At 41.9% G+C, this 20,243-nt stretch overlaps 1 protein-coding gene across 1 annotated transcript in view; it reads left to right on the top strand.

Moving 5' to 3' along the window:
- Positions 1-20,243, top strand: part of GOLGA1 (golgin A1) — a 44,380-nt gene that overhangs the window by 9,397 nt on the left and 14,740 nt on the right. Inside the window, exons 2-5 of the mRNA XM_085868194.1 lie at positions 3,384-3,939; positions 13,129-13,219; positions 13,950-14,024; positions 19,428-19,450. Coding sequence (XP_085724320.1) covers positions 3,802-3,939; positions 13,129-13,219; positions 13,950-14,024; positions 19,428-19,450 — 327 coding nt within the window. The 5' untranslated portion in view covers positions 3,384-3,801. The remainder of the gene's footprint in view (positions 1-3,383; positions 3,940-13,128; positions 13,220-13,949; positions 14,025-19,427; positions 19,451-20,243) is intronic.

Genomic DNA, 20,243 nt, shown 5'->3' with positions numbered 1-20,243 from the left:
GAGTAGAGTGCCTGGAGTGAGAATGTTGAATTGAGTAGAGTACCTGTAGTGAGAATGTTGAATTGAGTAGAGTACCTGTAGTGAGAATGTTGAATTGAGTAGTGAGTAGAGTACCTGTAGTGAGAATGTTGAATTGAGTAGTGAGTAGAGTACCTGTAGTGAGAATGTTGAATTGAGTAGTGAGTAGAGTACCTGTAGTGAGAATGTTGAATTGAGTAGTGAGTTGAGTACCTGTAGTGAGAATGTTGAATTGAGTAGTGAGTTGAGTACCTGTAGTGAGAATGTTGAATTGAGTAGTGAGTAGAGTACCTGTAGTGAGAATATTTAATTGAGTAGTGAGTCGAGTGCCTGTAGTGAGAATGTTGAATTGAGTAGAGTACCTGTAGTGAGAATGTTTAATTGAGTAGTGAGTAGAGTGCCTGTAGTGAGAATGTTGAATTGAGTAGTGAGTAGAGTACCTGTAGTGAGAATGTTTAATTGAGTCGAGTACCTGTAGTGAGAATGTTGAATTGAGTAGTGAGTAGAGTGCCTGTAGTGAGAGTGTTTAATTGAGTAGTGAGTAGAGTGCCTGTAGTGAGAATGTTGAATTGAGTAGTGAGTAGAGTACCTGTAGTGAGAATGTTGAATTGAGTAGTGAGTAGAGTGCCTGTAGTGAGAGTGTTTAATTGAGTAGTGAGTAGAGTGCCTGTAGTGAGAATGTTGAATTGAGTAGTGAGTAGAGTGCCTGTAGTGAGAATGTTTAATTGAGTAGAGTACCTGTAGTGAGAATGTTGAATTGAGTAGAGTACCTGTAGTGAGAATGTTGAATTGAGTAGAGTACCTGTAGTGAGAATGTTGAATTGAGTAGAGTGCCTGTAGTGAGAATGTTGAATTGAGTAGAGTACCTGTAGTGAGAATGTTGAATTGAGTAGAGTACCTGTAGTGAGAATGTTGAATTGAGTAGAGTACCTGTAGTGAGAATGTTGAATTGAGTAGAGTACCTGTAGTGAGAATGTTGAATTGAGTAGAGTACCTGTAGTGAGAATGTTGAATTGAGTAGAGTACCTGTAGTGAGAATGTTGAATTGAGTAGAGTACCTGTAGTGAGAATGTTGAATTGAGTAGAGTACCTGTAGTGAGAATGTTTAATTGAGTCGAGTACCTGTAGTGAGAATGTTGAATTGAGTAGTGAGTAGAGTGCCTGTAGTGAGAGTGTTTAATTGAGTAGTGAGTAGAGTGCCTGTAGTGAGAATGTTGAATTGAGTAGTGAGTAGAGTACCTGTAGTGAGAATGTTGAATTGAGTAGTGAGTAGAGTACCTGTAGTGAGAATGTTGAATTGAGTAGAGTACCTGTAGTGAGAATGTTGAATTGAGTAGTGAGTAGAGTACCTGTAGTGAGAATGTTGAATTGAGTAGTGAGTAGAGTACCTGTAGTGAGAGTGTTGAATTGAGTAGAGTACCTGTAGTGAGAATGTTGAATTGAGTAGTGAGTAGAGTACCTGTAGTGAGAATGTTGAATTGAGTAGTGAGTAGAGTACCTGTAGTGAGAATGTTGAATTGAGTAGTGAGTACAGTACCTGTAGTGAGAGTGTTGAATTGAGTAGAGTACCTGTAGTGAGAATGTTGAATTGAGTAGTGAGTAGAGTACCTGTAGTGAGAGTGTTGAATTGAGTAGAGTACCTGTAGTGAGAATGTTGAATTGAGTAGTGAGTAGAGTACCTGTAGTGAGAGTGTTGAATTGAGTAGAGTACCTGTAGTGAGAATGTTGAATTGAGTAGTGAGTAGAGTGCCTGTCGTGTGAATGTGCCTTTGATTGTCGCTTGGTTGACGTTTCATCCAAGATGGAGGTGATTTGTATGACTTTTTGGTTTTTCCGGTATAACCGCCCTTTGTACTTCCTGACGCCACAACAGTGACAGACGTTGTCCCTTTCACCTGAACCTTGGGAAGTCGCCGTTCGTGCATCGTTCATGTGAGAAAACCAATGTGGCCGGAACGATGCGGCCTCGTTCGTGTTTCTGACGTTGCCACGTCAGGATGGTTGTTTAATCATCCCTTCTTTCGAGTCGAGGGTAAAATTTGTGATTCTTCACCCCTCGCACCTCTGTGTGAATAATAATCTTCCTTTTATCTCTTTGGCTCCATTGTCGAACACTTATGTTACGTATCTCTTAACGAGAAGTAACTGCGCATAGGTGACGAGAACGTTTTATTCGATTGCTAACGAACAAATAAACTCATCTGTTCGCTGGATAATGAAGTATTGGTCACCAGGTAACTGAAAAAAAAACCTCATTTATTTTGCCAAAATGGAGATAGTTTTGAATACGTGTCCGATATAGATTCCCGTAGATCTGAGCTCTTTTCCAACAACACTGATGCAAGGATTGGTGACTCGAATGTGGAATCGTTTTAAATCCGAGACGAGTAGTTCTGGCGATACCCACCCAGCTCGGCCCTTCTCGGATCTCAATGGGTTTGTATTTAAAGTCTTGAACGTGAAGCGGTTTCTATCGTGTTGTCCGGCGTTTTGTCCGTTATTCTTGGACGCGCATTAAGGACTAACTTTTTAATCCTATTTTTCAAACGCTTCCATGAAAATGTCCACAGGTGTGTTCAGGTAGACAGGGTTTGCTTCACACGACGGTTTGTATTTGTGTCGGACTCTTTCAAATCCAACCAATCCACCCCCCCCCCAGATTTGGTGATAACTACATATTACGTACGCACAGGGAATGGTGTGGGCGTTGAAGTTGTGGTTTTGCATATGCAGCCTGTGACTGCTGGTTGCATCATTTCTTGAAGCACGACTGTGCTGGTGATGCAGTGCCCCTGTTACAGGATGCAGAAAGGGGATTTAAGACTATGGCATTGGCGGCAGCAACGGTGGCAGTGGAGTTCTCGTGTGGGACGGACAGATGGACGGACATCGGATGAACGTTGTTGGGATTAGAGGGAATGTATATTTGAGAGTTGGAGTATCATATGGCAATTTCAAGCCTGGTGTTGAGTCAGTGGTTAGGGTTGTGGCTTGGGATCCTAGGGTCCTGAGTTCAAGCCCCGTCGGCCGCTGAATTAAAACACCAGGTGGGGTTGACTCAGCCCGTCATCCTTCCGAGGTCGGCGAAATGAGTACCAGTTCCAGTGTGTGTACTGCTCGAGGGGCACTGCATCAGCGACAGTCGCCCTTCAAGAAATGATAACTACCATCCGACCACCACCATCAATTGTCAGTTCTTTATTCCTCATTTTTTGACAATAACAATGTGCACGAATTTAATTCCTCCAGCCACACCATATGGTGTTGTTTTTAGTTTTTTTTTAGCAATTTTTTGCTGACTTGTCTAACCATGGCCTGAGTTCTAATTCTGTCATCTTTCCTTCCTCCCTCTTGCCTGTCCACAGCATCCACAGCAATGTCAACTGATTTGTGGGTTGTTTTTCAGCCTTTTCACTGAAATATCGAATCGGCAGCAATTCAATTGCTGTTCCCAAACCCTGACACAAAAATAGGCAGCTTTTAAACCTTAAAATATTTTCATTTTCTGTTCATTCATCCTATTCACTCTCTACTGTCACTGCGCATTGAGTGCCTCCCCACCGACCGCTCCTGCTGGTCCCCCCCCATCCCTCCCCACTCCTGCTCATCTCCCCCATCCCTCCCCGCTCCTGCTGGTCCCCCCTATCCCTCCCCGCTCCTCCTGGACACCTCCCTGCTATCAACACAGGATATTAGATATTTAACTTTTACCTTAAAATTAAACGAAGGTTTCCACTCGTTCATCTTCATTCATAAACAAACAAACAAACAAACAAACAAAAGATGTTTACTCGGTTAAAGAAGCGACTCGCAGATGAAGACGGAATGCGAACCTCGAGTCCCAGCTCTGCGACTCGTGTACCTCGGACAGTCAGCCGCGAGTCTCTGGCTTCAGCTGGTGCTGATTCTGGTGAAGATTCTGTGAGTTCTCATACTTTTTCAGTCATCTTTTTGAGTTTCCCTCTTCCTTTTTGTAACTCACGTATTTATAAAGCATTTAAAATGCAAAACGGCATATTCTAGCTCTGAAGGTCATATATGTACAAAGGCGGTTCATCAAGGTTGATCTCGATGTTTTTATTTTTTTTTAAACTTTGTAATAATAATAGTACAGTGCTGAAATGTTATCCAATAACGTTGTCTTCCTTGAGCAAGGAAGTGATAATGCTGGTTAAAACGTTCAGGGCTAAAATCAAGATGATTGCCAATGTCGTCATGTGTGCTGTGGAACATAGGTCTCTAATTTAGTTCCTTATGAAAGAGAACGTCACACCAGCTGAAATTCACTGGACACCATCTGTACAATTTCATGATATGTATCCCACCTATCAGATGTTTGTTTAAATTATTATTATGATTATTATTAAATTATTATGCAGATGCTCGACAATGCAACAGACGCTATGTAGCTTCATCGCATCTCACCAGGAACGTCCCGGGTGAGCGTCCGGAATTGTTACAGCCCTCATCCAGTCATCAGACCATGGCAAGACCGTAAACAACAACGAGGAGGGGTCGCGGGAAGGGCAATCCAGGATTTAGTTTGGGTCCTGGGTTTGCGCTTTGGCTCGTGAAGAAGCCCTTGGGTGGCGAAGAAAGTCTGCTACCATCTGACATGCAGACTACACTCGGTGCAAGTTCTGGGCTGGGGTGTGTCTTGGGGAGCATGCCCCCGTGTTAAGTCAGGAGCTCCGAGCCGTGCCGAAGCTGGTCGGCATCTGAGCCGGTTTCGGGTCCCAGAGCCTGGCGGGGCATGGCTGGGGCCGCTGTGGCCCAATGGAGGAGTAGGATTTGGGCCACAGCGCGTCACTTTCCAGTCCTTGCCCCACCCTTCGCCTGGGGCTTATAAAAGAGGGTAGCGCGTAGCCAAAAAGAGAGCTTGTTCTTTGAGAATATCATCTTTGTGCGACTGCTGTCCTTCAAGAGCATACAGTGGACTCTCTGCCAGGCTCTCGATGTCCCGCCACCCCAACAAAGCCAGACGGACTCACGCCGGCCACGGACGACGGACCAGTGTGGAGTGCACGTTGCCACGAGCCCCGGCGAATAAATAGGCAGGAGATAATGCGCCATATCACGAGGTGGGAATGCTCAGGCGGCGCAACCCACGGAGATACACGCTACACATGCAGACCTTCACACGGCTAGGTAAGGGATCTTCCTTCTCACGCATCTATTCTCCTCTCTATATACACCCCTCCATTCTCCCCTCTCTTTCTTTACACCCCTCTATCCCGTTTTCTGTGGATGCACAAAGGAGAACGTGTACTGACTCGCAATCCCATTTTCCTCTGGCACGACACCGCACCCCTCACGTCGCATACATCGCATCTCCCCACAACCACACCGTAGACACCAGTATCTTTCCAACTACCCCTCGTTAAGCGTCCTGGTCCACGTTGGTCAGCCGACCGCGCCAGGTATTTAGAGGGCACTCATCCTCACCTTTCTCCCTCTTTCTTGGCTGTGTGCGTGCGTGCGTGCGCCTGTCCTAGATTAAGTAAGACTGTTGAAGATAGTCTGGATAATCCTGTTCTGTGTCTTCTTTTGTAAGTTATTGCCTTTTGCCCCACCCCACAAATTCCTTGCTATCCCCTGCTGTACATTAAATGAAACCCCATGATCACTGCACCACGTACTTTTCCTCGCTTGGTTGTATATAAATGCATTGTATAGAAATGTTCCCAGCTCGTTTTCATGTTTTCTTCCATTGGTCCAGCATGGCCCACACCCTAGTTTAGCCGGGACGTTATTCCCCGACGATCTGTTTCCTAGCCGGTATGTGCTTGGCAGTTCTGCTCGGCTGCATCTGATCTGGTAAGGTGATCCGGTTTGAGCAAGTGCCTACCAAGGGCGTGTCCCACGGTAATTAGATCACGTGACCTTTCGCTAAACTGTATTTATTAGACTGAGGACCCTAAGTTACGTAGTTGAGTTATTGGCGTTCGCGGTCTATTAGCAACCCGCCACATCACAAAGTTATCCATGTGTGACGGCCTGCGATTCCGGAGAGTCTGGTGGGAACCCGAGGTAATTCGCCCCCAACCCCGGGTCCACAATATATATATATATATATATATATATATATATATATATATATATATATATATATATATATATATATATATATATATATATATATATATATATATATATATATATATATACACACATACATGATCTAAGGCTCATAGTGGACACACATACCTGGCAATGTCAGATTTCTCACCATTCTCAGTGGAGTATTTTCTTCGGACTAATTTCCTCCTCCCCCCATGGATGCCAACCTCTGGGGATTGTCTGTGCTCTATCCATTTAAATGCTGAACGCCAAGCAAGGAAGCAGTAGTACATACCGTTTTTTTAAAGCCTTTGATATGACTCGACCTGGGGCTAATTGCACCACCTACCTACCATACATGGAGCGGATGGTCTCACCATGACACCACCGAATTGGTGAGTGATCTTCAGCAGACTGCCTTGCATCAATTGCTATCACTCAAGCAAGCATTAGACATGTTGGACAGCTTGGGTCGGAGGCTCATCAGATTATTTTTGCAGAATAATTGGATGTCATCGTTGTAAATGTGGAAATGGGCATTGATTCGCACTTGAAATTGAACATTGTTGAGTGTAAGGTACATCTACTCTGACAGACGATATAGAACCTGAATACTCTACTATGGCAGATGGTTGGGGAAGTTCCATATCAGCCCCTCCATATGTGTCATCTTGGTATTTTCATGGCCATTTGAGTGAGATCAACTTTATGAATGATGAAGATATCAAAGCATGTGTGCTGAAATAGCTGCTGACTTTTCCCCCCAAAAAATTGACTGCAGATGGCATCAAGGTGTGACCATATTGATGAGGAAAGTATGTGCAGTACATGGGTGGTACAGGAATAGAGAGGGATAGATATAGAGATTGAAGTATGCTGTAATCAATTTTCTTGTATTTTCAAAGATTAAAAAAATCAAATGTTGAACTATCTCCACACATTTTATATATAGTTAGCAGAGTACTCGCCCTCTGGGCGATCTTCTTCCAAGTGTGCAACACGTTTTTCTGATACATACCTTTATTTGGGCAGTGTATAGGCAAATGATAGCTGCCTCAATCACTCCCGAAAATAAAGAAAATAACCCGGGTTATCTGCATGAAGCAAAAACATACCTGCTGCTTAAAATGCAAAATGCCTTGTTTCACTGAAAAATGTGTGGACAGGAATACTGTACTGTACTGTAAAGGGTGGCAGCTTGTAATACCCAATCCCACCTGGAGGGACGCTACACTATACACATTTACCAAGACAATTTGCGTCTTCTTCCCCTAAGACCACCAGCAAATATAAAAACACCCCTATACACTAATTAGGGTCATGATGATCCCATATAGCAAGTCTGGATGTAATCGGCTTCGAACTGTATGAGGAGTAGTGCAACAAACAAACAAACACATCGGTCCGTGAAGTAAGGATGTATCGCACCCCAAGCGAGAATATACCAGAGTGGTGTGCCATGTACCCCTTAAAAAAAATATGGCTTGCCTGAAAAATATTTACAACAACCTGAATAAGTCTATTTCTTTCTCAGCTTTTTGAACCCCTCTGTGATCCGCCATTTTGTTTACGGCTTTGAAGTTTTTGTACCTGGAGACCCGGAAGGGGTGTACAGTGATGTGTATCTGAAGTAAATAACTAATTTATGTATATATCAAAACCTTTGTGCTGACGTCCCCCCCCCTTCCACTTGGTTCAATGTTAAACCGTGAATGCCGCATCCTGCTCACATGTCCCCCGCCCCCTTAATTCATGGTTGGTGACCCATCACACTCATTGTGTGTGTGTGTGTGTGTGTGTGTGTGTGTGTGTGTGTGTGTGTGTGTGTGTGTGTGTGTGTGTGTGTGTGTGTGTGTGTGTGTGTGTGTGTGTGTGTGTGTGTGTGTGTGATTTAAATGTCTGCGTTATTCTTCGAGCATTGCAACCCATGTTCTATCTGACTGTTGGTCCATATCAAACTATGTTTGGGTTTTGTCCCCCCCCCCCCATTCCATAATTTGCTCACTCATCTTTGCTTCCTGGATGCGATTATGGAAATTCTTAGCTTTTATCCTCTGAGGCGACATTCTAAAAACTAGAAGGGCACGAGGTAGAGCGTATACCTCCGCCACGCAATGCCTGATCCACGAGAACATATCTGGTCCAATACATTTTCGAGATACCGTGCTATGTATCGTTTTTGGCCCCATCTCTCAGTGGTGAAGAATCGCTTTAAAAATTCTCGTAGTCGGATCTGGATCCGGATCTTCACCAAAATCTAATCAGTCGTCCTTGTCACACACCGAACCTGTCCACAAAATTTCATCCGGATCCATCCACAACTTTTTGAGATATCCTGCACACAGATAAACACAGATAGACAGAAAGGGGTGAAAACATAACCTCCTTCACCTTGGGTAGCAGAGGTAATAAAACTAAAACAGATTCTGATTTGATTTCACTTCCTTGTCATTCATCAGGCCAATATAACCAGGTTTTACCCAGTTCAGAACAGCATCTATTGCTGTAGGGAACTGTGGTGTGTCCTTCGTTATTTATTTATTGGTATCCATAACAACCAGTCAATAATTCAGCAATCTCATATTGGGGAATGAGTATGTATGATTAACACTACCTCTGATGTTACCAGGACGTGCGTGTCGCTTTGCTTTACACGTTTCATTGTGTGATTTGTTGGTGGTGGACTCGTCAACGATGAACACTTGCAGTTATTAATCACTTTTATAATGAGAGATAATTATGTATTTATATTCTCATTTGTCTTGAGAGCTTTGATTTTATTTATTTTGAACTTTTTTGTTATTAGACTTTTGTTAAGAATGAAAGACAGACACTTTGCATTTCCTGCTTTATAAGCACACATGGAAATATTTATATATTTATAGGGTTGTTTCAAAACTTCTTTGGTTCCTCTTCTCTATATTTTGTGAAAGAAGAAAATTTAATTTTAACTTTAGTTTTCTAGCACTTTTATTTCCATTGTTTCGTGTTCCCATCTGAGAGACTTCATGAAACAACCGGCAGTGCGGTGGCAGCAATCTCTTCAGCGATAAGCTTTTATTGGTTCACAAGTCAGTAAGTGACCACTATATTCATTATGGGTGTGTGTGTCTGTCTGTCTGTCTGTCTGTCTGTCCCAAGCATAGCTCCATGGGTTTTGATCCGATCCTGATAAAATTTGGGTGGGAGGTTTGTATCATGATCTAGTTGTGTTTTCCTGAGAATGGGCGTGCTGCACCCATTATGGGCGGAGCCACGCCCAAAAACGTGTTTTTAGGGGGTAGCCGGTTTCAAGTTGCATCTTCTCCGAGGGGGTTTGTCGAATCTGGCAGGGGTTTCGGTATTTGGTTAGCCCAATGGCACCTGCATAGCCCCACGGAGCTCGATTTTTCATTTTCGTCCCAAGGTCAAGGTCACAAGGTCACGAACTTAGAAAATTGCGATTTTTGACATAAAAATCATACGACCGCCCAAACTTTGAGAGCTAGGGTGACAATATTTTTTATGCATAATCTTGAGGTCATTCCCCACCTAAAGTCTTGAAACCATTTTGCTCAATGTCGAACACCTTGCCCGTGGCGCCCCCTTCAAGTTTGTTTTTACGCTGATTTCATCAAAAAGTATGGATAATCCGAGGAGTGCGAAATGCCATATAGTCTATATGACGTTATATTGTTCCTGGAATGTTCCAGAGGAAGTTTTGCACCAAAGGTCATAATCTTTGACCTTTAAAGTTCACAAAGGTCAAATTTTCAAAGTTGTGGGGATCGAACCGGGTTTTCGACCTTCTTCGACGAACTAACTCCATTAAGCTATAGCACGTATCCTGTTTCCTTATTTTAATGTCCACAACATTGTTTTGTGACCTTTAAAGGTTATGCAAAGGTCAAATTTTGAAAGTTGTTGAACGAAACCGGGTTTTCGACATTTTGCAGCGAATAACCCGTCACTCGTACCACATCATGTTGATCATTTTTATAACTTGGTCAAACATTATCACATTGTCTCATCCTTGACTTCTGAAACAATTTACATCGTCAAATACCGCTCGTGAACCATTGTCGTCTTCAGACTTGTAGTTTTTATAATCGTTTCTTTAAACTTGAAATAATTACGCACTCTCTTGTGTTTTGATTTTCTGATTCAAAAGGTGCCTAAGATATTGCCCGGATGAGAAAGAAAATAAAGGTCATTAATAAATCTGTAATAATTAAGTAATTAATTGATTCATCAAAACATTAAAAAATACAGTTTTTGCCAAACCACATCTTCACTTTTGTCCCCAAATATCAGCTTCCGAGCTCAAAGGATGGCTGAGATATCGTCCAGACAAATGGAGTATAAATTGAGTACTCCCTTCCTTCGGCGCCTGGTGATAACGTCGTGCATCGCCTGGCTATGAAATTGGGAAGGAGAGGTGTATAATTAGCTCTCACCTAATCGATTAAATCCAGGTGGCTAGGATTATATAAGTACAGTACCTATAGAAAATGTACACCCCCTTTTCAAAATTTTCACCTTTTGTTGCCTTGTAGCCTCGAATTAAATTGCATTAAATGAGACTTTTTCCACCTTTATTTACACATCATAACCCACAACTTCCGAGTGAAAAACAAATTCTACAACTTTCAGAAAATTAATTAAAAACACAAAACTAGAATATTTTTGTTGGATAAATGTCCACCCCCCTTATAATAGGGATTGTAAATTTGCTCAGGTGTGACCAATCAACTTCAAAATCACACATCAAGTTAATTGGCCCCCACTTGTGTTGAGTTGTAGTGATTCTGATTATTTCAGAATAAAATCAGCTGTTGCTCGAGGCTTCCTCTGCTGGATAGTGCATTTCACAGCAAAGACAACCATGAGCACCAAGGAGCTTTCAAAAGGCCTCTGGGATAAAGTTGTGGAAAGGCTCAGATCAGGGGATGGGTATAAAAATATTTCAAAGGCCTTGAATATCTCTTGGAGCACAGTCAAGACAATCATTAAGAAGTGGAAGGCATGTGGTACCACCAAGACCCTGCCTAAATTAGGCCGTCCCTCTAAACTGGATGACAAAGCAAGGAGACTGATCAGAGAGGCCACAAAGAGTTTGAAAGAGCAACATGCCTTTATGGCAGAGACTGGTCACTGTGCATGTTACAACAATATCCCAAGCACTCCACAAGTCTGGCCTGTACGGTAGGGTAGCAAGAAGGAAGCCATTACTCAAAAAGCCCACCTTGAGTCCTGTTTGAGGTTTGCAAAAAAAACACTCCGGATATTCTGAAGCCATGTGGCAAAAAGTTTTGTGGTCTGACAAAACCAAGATGGAACTTTTTGGCCTCAATGTAAAACGTTATGTTTGGTACAAACCCAAAACAGCTGATCACCCAAAGAACACCATCCCTACTGTGAAGCATGGTGTTGGCTGTATCATGTTTTGGGGATGTTTCTCATCAGCAGGGACTGGGGCAATTGTCAGGATAGAAGGGAAAATAGATGTCACAAAATACAGAAAAATCCCAGAGGAAAACCTGCTGCCCTCTGCAAGCAAGCTGAAATTGGGATGGAAGTTCACCTTAAAGCATGTCGACCCGAAGCACATAGCCAAAGCTACACTGTAGTGGCGAAGGAAAGAAAAGGATAATTGTCCTTGAGTGGCCCAGTCAGAGCCCCGACCTAAATCCAATTGAAAATCGTTGGCATGACTTGAAGATTGCTGTCCATCAACGCTCCCCACACAACTTGACTGAGCATCAGCTTTTTAACAGAAGAATGGGCAAATATTGACCAATAAAAGTGTCTGAAGTTGGTAGGGACCTATCCCAACAGATTCACAGCTGTAGTTGCTGTCAAAGGTGCTTCCACCAAGTGTTAACTCAGGGGGGTGGATACTCATCCAACCAAGATATTCTACTTTTGTATTTTAAATTAATTTTCTGAAACTTGTAGCATTTGATTTTCACTTGGAAGTTGTGGGTTGCGATTTGTAAATAAAGGTGGAAAAAGTTTGATTTAATGCAATTTCATTCCAGGCTATAAGGCAATAAAAGGTGAAAAAATTTAAAGAGGGTGTTGCCTTTCTCTCGGCACTATATATCGACTCCTCTCATGCTGTTCTAGCTGAAGAAAGCTGCATAAAGCAACCATGAAAGGCTACCCTAGGTAAACCCTTTGCTGTTTCAAACCCTTCCCAGAGTTCCTCCACAGCTGTAAAGACATTCACAAGTTGTATACACATGAGAATCCCAATGCTGCACACCCCCTCAGCTGTGCCGGACTAGTTTAATCGCTTGTTGGCGAATCAGCCACATCACAGACAGAAACGTGCACCACTGAGGCTTCCAAGCACGTACCACGTGTAAGCATCAAACTCGGTCAACGCATCAATGAAAAACAGACCCACTCACATGAGTTGTTCTTGCCATAATATGGATGATGACAGCACAGACAAAATAATGGTCTTTCACCAAATAGGGCTATTTACTGCATACCAACCCTACCTTGTCACAACACAACTCATTGGCTCAAACGCATTAAGAAGGAAAGAAATTCCACAAATTAACTTTGAACAAGGCACACCTGTTAATGGAAAAAAGCATTCCAGGTGATTACCTCATGAAGCTGGTTGAGAGAATGCCAAGTGTGTGCAAAGCTGTCATCAAGGCAAAGGGTGGCAACTTTGAAGAATCTAAAATATAAATTATATTTTGATTTGTTTAACACTTTTTTGGGGGTTACCACATAATTCCATCTGTGTTATTTCATAGTTATGATGTTTTCACTATTGTTCTACAATGTAGAAAATAGTAAAAAAAAATAATTAAGAAAAACCCTTGAATGAGTAGATGTGTCCAAACTTTTGACTGGCACTGTAAGTACTTTGCCCACCAGTAAAGTGAATCCAGTAATGACGCACCTTTTTTTGTAAATTGTGTAAAGATCCTTCACGAGTGTCTGACGTCCCAGTTGAACATCGTTCACCTCAGGCCCTGTACGTATGTTGTATGTTCGCTTTAATTCCAAGTTCTACCTCATTGTTTGATCCCTTGTTCTTGTGTGCAGTTTTCTGAAGGCAGTGCTTCCAGGGAAGAGCTTCTGGTTCAACTTGCTCGTCGTGCGGAGCAAGTTCAGAGGCTGGAGGCTCGGCTTGGTGGTGAGACGTGGGATTGAATTTAATTTGTGTATGTGTGAGGTTCTGCTTATGAGGTGTATTGAGGAGAGGCAAATATTACGTGTTTTGATCGGTCTTAGATTTTCTTGAGACCTAATATTTCTGCTGAGCCGTTGAGTTGGAATGCACCCTTAAATAAATTTCTCACGAGATTCTCATCACATTTCTATCAGAAAATTATTATTGAAAGTTTTGTTAAGGTCAGACCATCAATCGTCTGACACCATTACCTGGCTCAGTGCTGCTCAAAGTTTGACTTGACTTTGGGGTTCACTTTAATGCGGAGAAGTCATATTTGATCTGCTGTTTACTTGCATCACTGCATATCCGAGATACTAATGGACTGGGAAGGCTTTATCGATACGAGATGTTAAATTCTCTGGATAAAATGTGGAGTATGACCGTGTTATGAGCCTAAATGCCTCCTCTTGGAAAATATACAACTGTAATGTTCCTGTGTTGAAACGGGCATGCGACTCGAAATGCACTCCGGTTACACTTTTCACTCCGGCAGCGAAAGTTTCCACACTCAAAGCTGAAGAATCTAAATGAACAATGTCATGGCTTGATTGTGACTTTGACTAACATGTTGTAGAATGGGTCATTTTATACAGATCGGAGAACACAAGGTAGTGGATCCTAAGGACACAGTGTTGCATCTCTCCCAGTGTTACACCTGTTCATCGTCCACTCTGCTTTTTCTCCTTTGCAGAATATGGAGATCAGCTGCGCTCAGTGCTGCGACTAAAGGAGAAATTGGAGCTGGCTCTTGAGAAGCAGCAAGATGGTTTGTACTGAACTTGATGTACGATTTTAATGAACATTTGTTGGTAGCCAGAAAATGGTGACCTTGGGCAGGTTAAGTCCAGGTAAATCATGGTGGTTGCACATGGTGGTTTTGATGTGCAAATTGATCATACAGCCTGGGCATAGGTGCGAAGGTCCAACTGACTTGTGTAGTAGCTAATTTCCACTGAAGTTTCCTTTGTGATGGCTGCTCTCACTGAATGTGCAGTTTTTGTTTTTCTGCTTAAGTTGCTGACGAGCTATTGAGCCAAATACGGCTTCAACTCAATTCTTGAACTTTGAACGAGAAAGCATCTGAAAATGCAAAGCGCATCCACATCCATTTTGTACTCGAACTAAACCTGAACAAAGGAAGCGCAAGATTAAAAAAAAATTGTACTTTTTATTTATTGTTCTCCATATTCTCAAAAAAGTTTGTTGAAAATTTGATAACAAAAGCTCAAATGGTTTTAAAAAAAGAAAAAAAAAAGTTATAACTTGGACAGACAGAAGCTCAATGGTAAATAAATAAAGTTTAAAAAAATTAATAAATAAGAAAATTAACTGTTGGTCTCGCTTTGTGTGGCAGATGTGCTAATAAGGCTTTTTTTTGGTTATTTCTCAGAAATAAGCTCATGGAGTGGGTCACGGTGTTTGGCCGTCCATCCGTACGTAAATTTGGTATTGTACAGTCATGGCCAAAAATATTGGCACCCTCACACTTTTTTTTCAAATAATGCACCATTTTCCAGAACATTGTTGAAAATAAAAAAAATCTTTTGGAATCCACATATGTATTTCTTTGGTTTGCAATGGAACAAAACAAACAAAAAAGCTGAATCAATAAATCTTAGCTTATTCCACAGAGAAATCCGAAAATGGCCCGGACATTATTGGCACCTTTCAGAAGTTGTGAGAAATAATTAGATTTCAAGCAGGTGATTCTCCTTTACTTTGGAATTGAACTCACCTGTGGTGAGTTGCAGGTGCCTGCAATATAAAAATAACTCATTCAACCAGTTTGAAGAGAGAAAAGGAGTCATTCTGCTGTTTTGTGTCACTGTGTACACTGCAATGAGCATGGAGAAAAGAAAGACAATCAGAGAATTATCTGAGGAGGACAGGCACAAGATTGTAGCCAAGCATAGACAATCTCAAGGCCACAAGTCCATCTCCAGACACCTTGATGTCCCTGTGTCCACCGTACACAATGTTATTCGGAAGTTTAAGGCCCATGGCACTGTAGCCAACCTCCCTGGATGTGGGTGCAAGACAAAACTTGATCGAAGGATTGTTCGAATGATGAAGAAAGCACCACGATCAACTACCAAATATATTCAAGCTGACCTTCAGACACAACGTACGACAGTTTCAACTCGCACCATCCGTAGCCAACTCGATGAAAGGGGGTTCTATGGTAGGAGATCCAGGAGGACCCCACTGCTGAGAGGGAGACGTAAGAACGCCTGATTGGAGTTTGCCAAAACACACCTGAACAAGCCAAAATCTTTCTGGGAGAATGTCCTGTGGACAGATGAGACCAAATAAGAGCTTTTTGATAAAGCACATCATCTCTTTGTTTCGAGAAAACAAAATGAAGCCTTCAAAGAAAAGAACACCTTTCCTACAGTCAAACATGGACGAGGTTCAGTGGTGTTTTGGGGTTGCTGTGCTGCCTCTGGCACTGGATGCCTTGAATGTGTGCATGGCATCATGAAATCAGATTACCAAGGCATTTTGGAGTGCAATGTTCACCCCAGTGTCAGAAAGCTGGGTCTCTGTTGAAGGTCATGGGTCTTGCAGCTGGACAATGACCCCAAACACACTTTAAAAAACACCCAGGAATGGTTCAAGACAAAATGCTGGACTGTTCTGAAGTGGGCAGCAATGAGTCCAGATCTAAATCCCATTCAACACCTGTGGGGACATATGAAAACAGCAGTTGGGAGAAGGCACCCTTCAAATCTGGGAGAACTGGAGCAGTTTGCACAAGAAGAGTGCACTAAACTGCCAGTCGAGAGATGTCAGAAGCTCATTCATGACTATAGGAAGTGCTTGACTGCAGGTATTGTGTCCAAAGGCTGTGCTACCAAATATCAAGTCTCGGGTGTCAATAATTGTCAATGCCATTTATTTTTATTTTCTCATTTATAAGGAGATATTAAGTTTTGAATCAAAAACAAAGGTTCTGTAATATTAGCAGTGGAATAAAGAATCGTAGAGACCAAATACTTGTGTCAATTTCAACTTATTTTGAGAGAAAATTGTAAGCTATTTGGAAAAAAAAGGTGCAAGGGTACCTTCAGAACAATAAGGTCTCATGGGGTTGTGCTCCACATCCGGATCTGCTCCTGATAAGAGGCTGAAAAGTGGGGTTTTGCTTCAAATTCAGGTCGTTTATTTTAAAGTCTTCTCCAGAAAATGACGGCCAGATGCAGACACTACTCTTCATGAAACATATGCACCATGTTGTTAACTTAAGTTGTGCTCCCCCATGACCATACCACTTCAGGAATGTGGGGCCATGACCGCTTCCCCCTAATCCCTCATTTTCACCCCACCTGTTGGGAAAATAATCGTCAGTCCCCTACGGGAATATTTTTGTACTTGCTGTGACTTTGACATTTTGACCAAATTATTGGTTTGTGTTCTCCATATTCTCATCATCAAAGTTTGTTGAAAATTTGAGGACAAAGGCTCAAATGGTAAAAAGGTTTTGCCTTGGACACACGCACACACCTTTTATGGAGGTGGATACTTTAAGACCTGGTAGGTCTCCGTTCTGCCTCCTAAAACCCACCTATCTGTGGAGGTAGCGAACAACAGCAACTTTCATGCTCATAAACTTAGATACGTGTGTGCATGCGCGCGCGCACACGAAGGTGGATACTTCAAGACCTGGAAGGGCTCCATTCCATATTCTGAAACCTGCATATGGAGATAACAACCAATAACACACACGCAACCACGCACACACTCTCAATTGCAAAACCCCGTCTCCCACTGTTGGGGGTGGGGGGGGGGCTGATATGTATGGCTCTTGGGTTGTGGGCCGGGTGCCCTTCGTAAAACTTGGTGGACATAAATGAAGAATGCAACCTGCTCAGTGGGCGACTTTGACGAAACACAACTGATGCTGTGGGATAGAGCAAGTAACAGTTTGAAGCGCCAAATGCAAGCTCTCAGCGTAGCCCTGGCAAACACATCAAGGTGGTGGCCATGAAAGTTTAATAAATGGATGGTTCTCAAGTATCAGACCCTGTAGCCAGTCACTGCTGTCATGTGCTATCCCTCTGTGCAATCAGGTGTCTGTTCTATGCCATGATGAGTGGGATGGCTGCCATATCGGTCTATTGTTTTTTGCAGTCAAAGGTTAAAGTCACTTCCTGGCAGACTTTTTGAAACGGACTGAAACTTAAGCAACTGGCAGAGCTCGTGAAAAGCTCGAAGTATATTGTTTTTGATGTCAAGGTCACAGCAAGGTCAGGCTTCCTCGCATACTTTTTGAGATAACTTGATACAGTCATGGTTGCATTGCTAGAATGTGCTCAACCAGCATTTTGAAATCAATGGTTGGTTGATCACTTCCAATCAGCCAGTTTCTCAAGCGGACAAGGTCAAAAATGTGGGTCTCAAGGTCAGATTTCTAAAATCGTCCATTTTCATCCGATTGACTTGAAATTTGAACAGGATTTACATATTGAATCACTGATTCGATTCGGCAAGAATCAGAACAATCGACTTGGCCATTTTGACATGACGACCATTTCAGCGTATTTGTTCGCTTGTGTTGTGTAAAATTTTGCCAAAATTGGTCAAAGTTCAAGGTCAATGCCATCCGAAATATGTAAAACACCTTTAAAGCTGCAATTAGAAAATGTATCCATTAAATTTGTTATGCACAACTTTCCATCAAGTTAAACGCTTGATGGGTCAAATTTTCAAAATTGCTGTTTCTATGGCAACTCTTGTTTGTTTGGATTTCGCAAGTATCATGCTGTTCATGACATCTTTCTCGATTTTATTTGGTTTAGTTTTAAATTTTTATTTGTTACCTCTGCTACCGAAGGTGAAGGAGGTTATGTTTTTCACCCCTTTCTGTCTGTCTGTTTGTTTGTTTGTGTGCAGGATATCTTAAAAAGTTGTTGACGGATCCGGATGAAATTTTGTGGACAGGTTTGGTGTGTGACAAGGATGAACTGATTAGATTTTGGTGAAGATACGGATCTGACTCCTTGAATTTTTTTTCAGTGATTCTTCATCATTGAGAGATGGGGCTAAAAACCATATATAGCACGATATCTCAAAAAGTTGTGGACGGATTCGGATTAAACTTTGTGGACAAGTTGGGTGTGTGACAAGGAAGAATTGATTCAATTTTGCTGAAGATCCGAATCTGGATGTGAGAATTATTTAATTTTCTCAGTGATTCTTCACCATTGAGAGATGGGGCTCAAAAACGATGTATAGCACGGTTTATCAAAAATGTAATGGGCCCGATATGTTCTCGTGGATCAGACATTACGGAGCGGAGTTATGCGCTCTACCGAGTGCCATTGTAGTTTAAACATTTCACTGCATAGTTTGTATTTTTATTTTTTAATAAGGTGTTTGCCTTTTAGTTTTTGCCACTTACTAGCACAATTTCCCTCCTTTCACTTGCGAATCAACATTCACCATTTAGACGAGGCACAGTACACCCAACTATATATTACGTACGCACATGGAAGAAAGTTGGGGCACATTGTTGATGCATCACTCCTTCTCAACCTCCCCTTCTTTCCCATTAGTATTTTTTCATGCTCTTTTGGTTTTATTGAATACTTTAGGTTGTTAGGATCTATGTAAGCTAAGCACAAGTGATCTGCTATGAAGTAAGTGCACTGTGACAACATTATAAAAGTTATTTAAGAAAAAAAACAAAAAACAAGCAGTCGTAGACTGGTACTTACGAAATCGTCAACTTGACCTCTGACCTTGTCTAATAAAAGCTGTCTCTGGAGAAGGGAGCGACGCAAACCAGAAGTTTCTCCGATGATTCTGTACCAAACCATCAAAAATCGAATGTTGGACCTCACTGTGACCTTGACCTTTGACCGATTTTTGATCAAAATCTAATCAGCGCTAGCCATCACCGTCATGCTAGCCATGAATCACGTGGTGTAATTTGACATTGGTAGCTTCTTCCGTTCTCGAGTTATCGTACACAAACACAAACACAAACACACAAACAAACACATAAACAGAGGATGGAAGTCATCAATATACTTAAGAAATCTTTAGATTTCAGAAGTAAAAAACGAGGTTCAGAATTTTACACCTTTAGAATCGCGTTCATTTCTCACTGAACAAGTACTGTATTATAATTTAACCATTTTCTACAAAACTTGTGTTATCACCAAAGGTGCATTGACCTTGGCCCGAGATGTGGGATACCCTGGCTTGCTTCTCATGGGCCTAATTCAATAATAAATTGCATTTCTAACATTCGTTGGACGATCCAAAATCGTTTCGCTTGACCCAAAGGGGGGAGTTGAACGAACAGCCTTCGGCTTTATACATTGACTGTCCATCTCCAAATTATGAACACTAAAGCAGTAGATGGTTGCTGGGGGGGAAGAAGAAGAAGAATTTAAAGGGATTTTATTTGCGAGAGGAAACAACTTCACTCTTGCAAGACGAAACGTGTGTGCGTGCCATGCCGGCTCATGCCACACACATCCGGACCAACAGGATGTGTCGCACACCATCCTGTCTGCTCCACACATGCAGATATGAAGAGGTTGCAGGGACAGTTGTTACTCTGCCGCGACTCTGAAACCAGAAGTCGCAAAAAAAAAATGTATTTGAGAAATTACATTTCCGAGATCTCAAGGGCAAAAAAAAGACTTGAAAACATACCAAACATGTGATGGATATCAGGTACTATTCTTGAGTTGTGGGCACACATGTTGGCCATTATCAGGAATGTTTTACGAACCCCAAAGTGAACAAACCACGATGGCCTTTGGGTTTTTTATGTTGTTTGTCAGCTCACCTGTTCGAAGAACAGAGAGCTATAGCGATACCCCGGTGTGAGCGTGAGCGTGAAAATGTTAAAGTTTTTGATGCAAGTTATTTTTTCCTTTCTAATGTTTTTATCTACCACACTTTTTTATACGCCCGATATATATATATATATATATATATATATATATATATATATATATATATATATATA

Source organism: Eptatretus burgeri, chromosome 1 (genome assembly GCF_056783735.1).
Source record: "Eptatretus burgeri isolate ZD-2024b chromosome 1, Ebu_testis_v1, whole genome shotgun sequence".
Lineage (NCBI taxonomy): Eukaryota > Metazoa > Chordata > Myxini > Myxiniformes > Myxinidae > Eptatretus > Eptatretus burgeri.
Note: the sequence above shows the minus strand (reverse complement) of the source record. Positions and strands in the feature narration are given on the sequence as shown.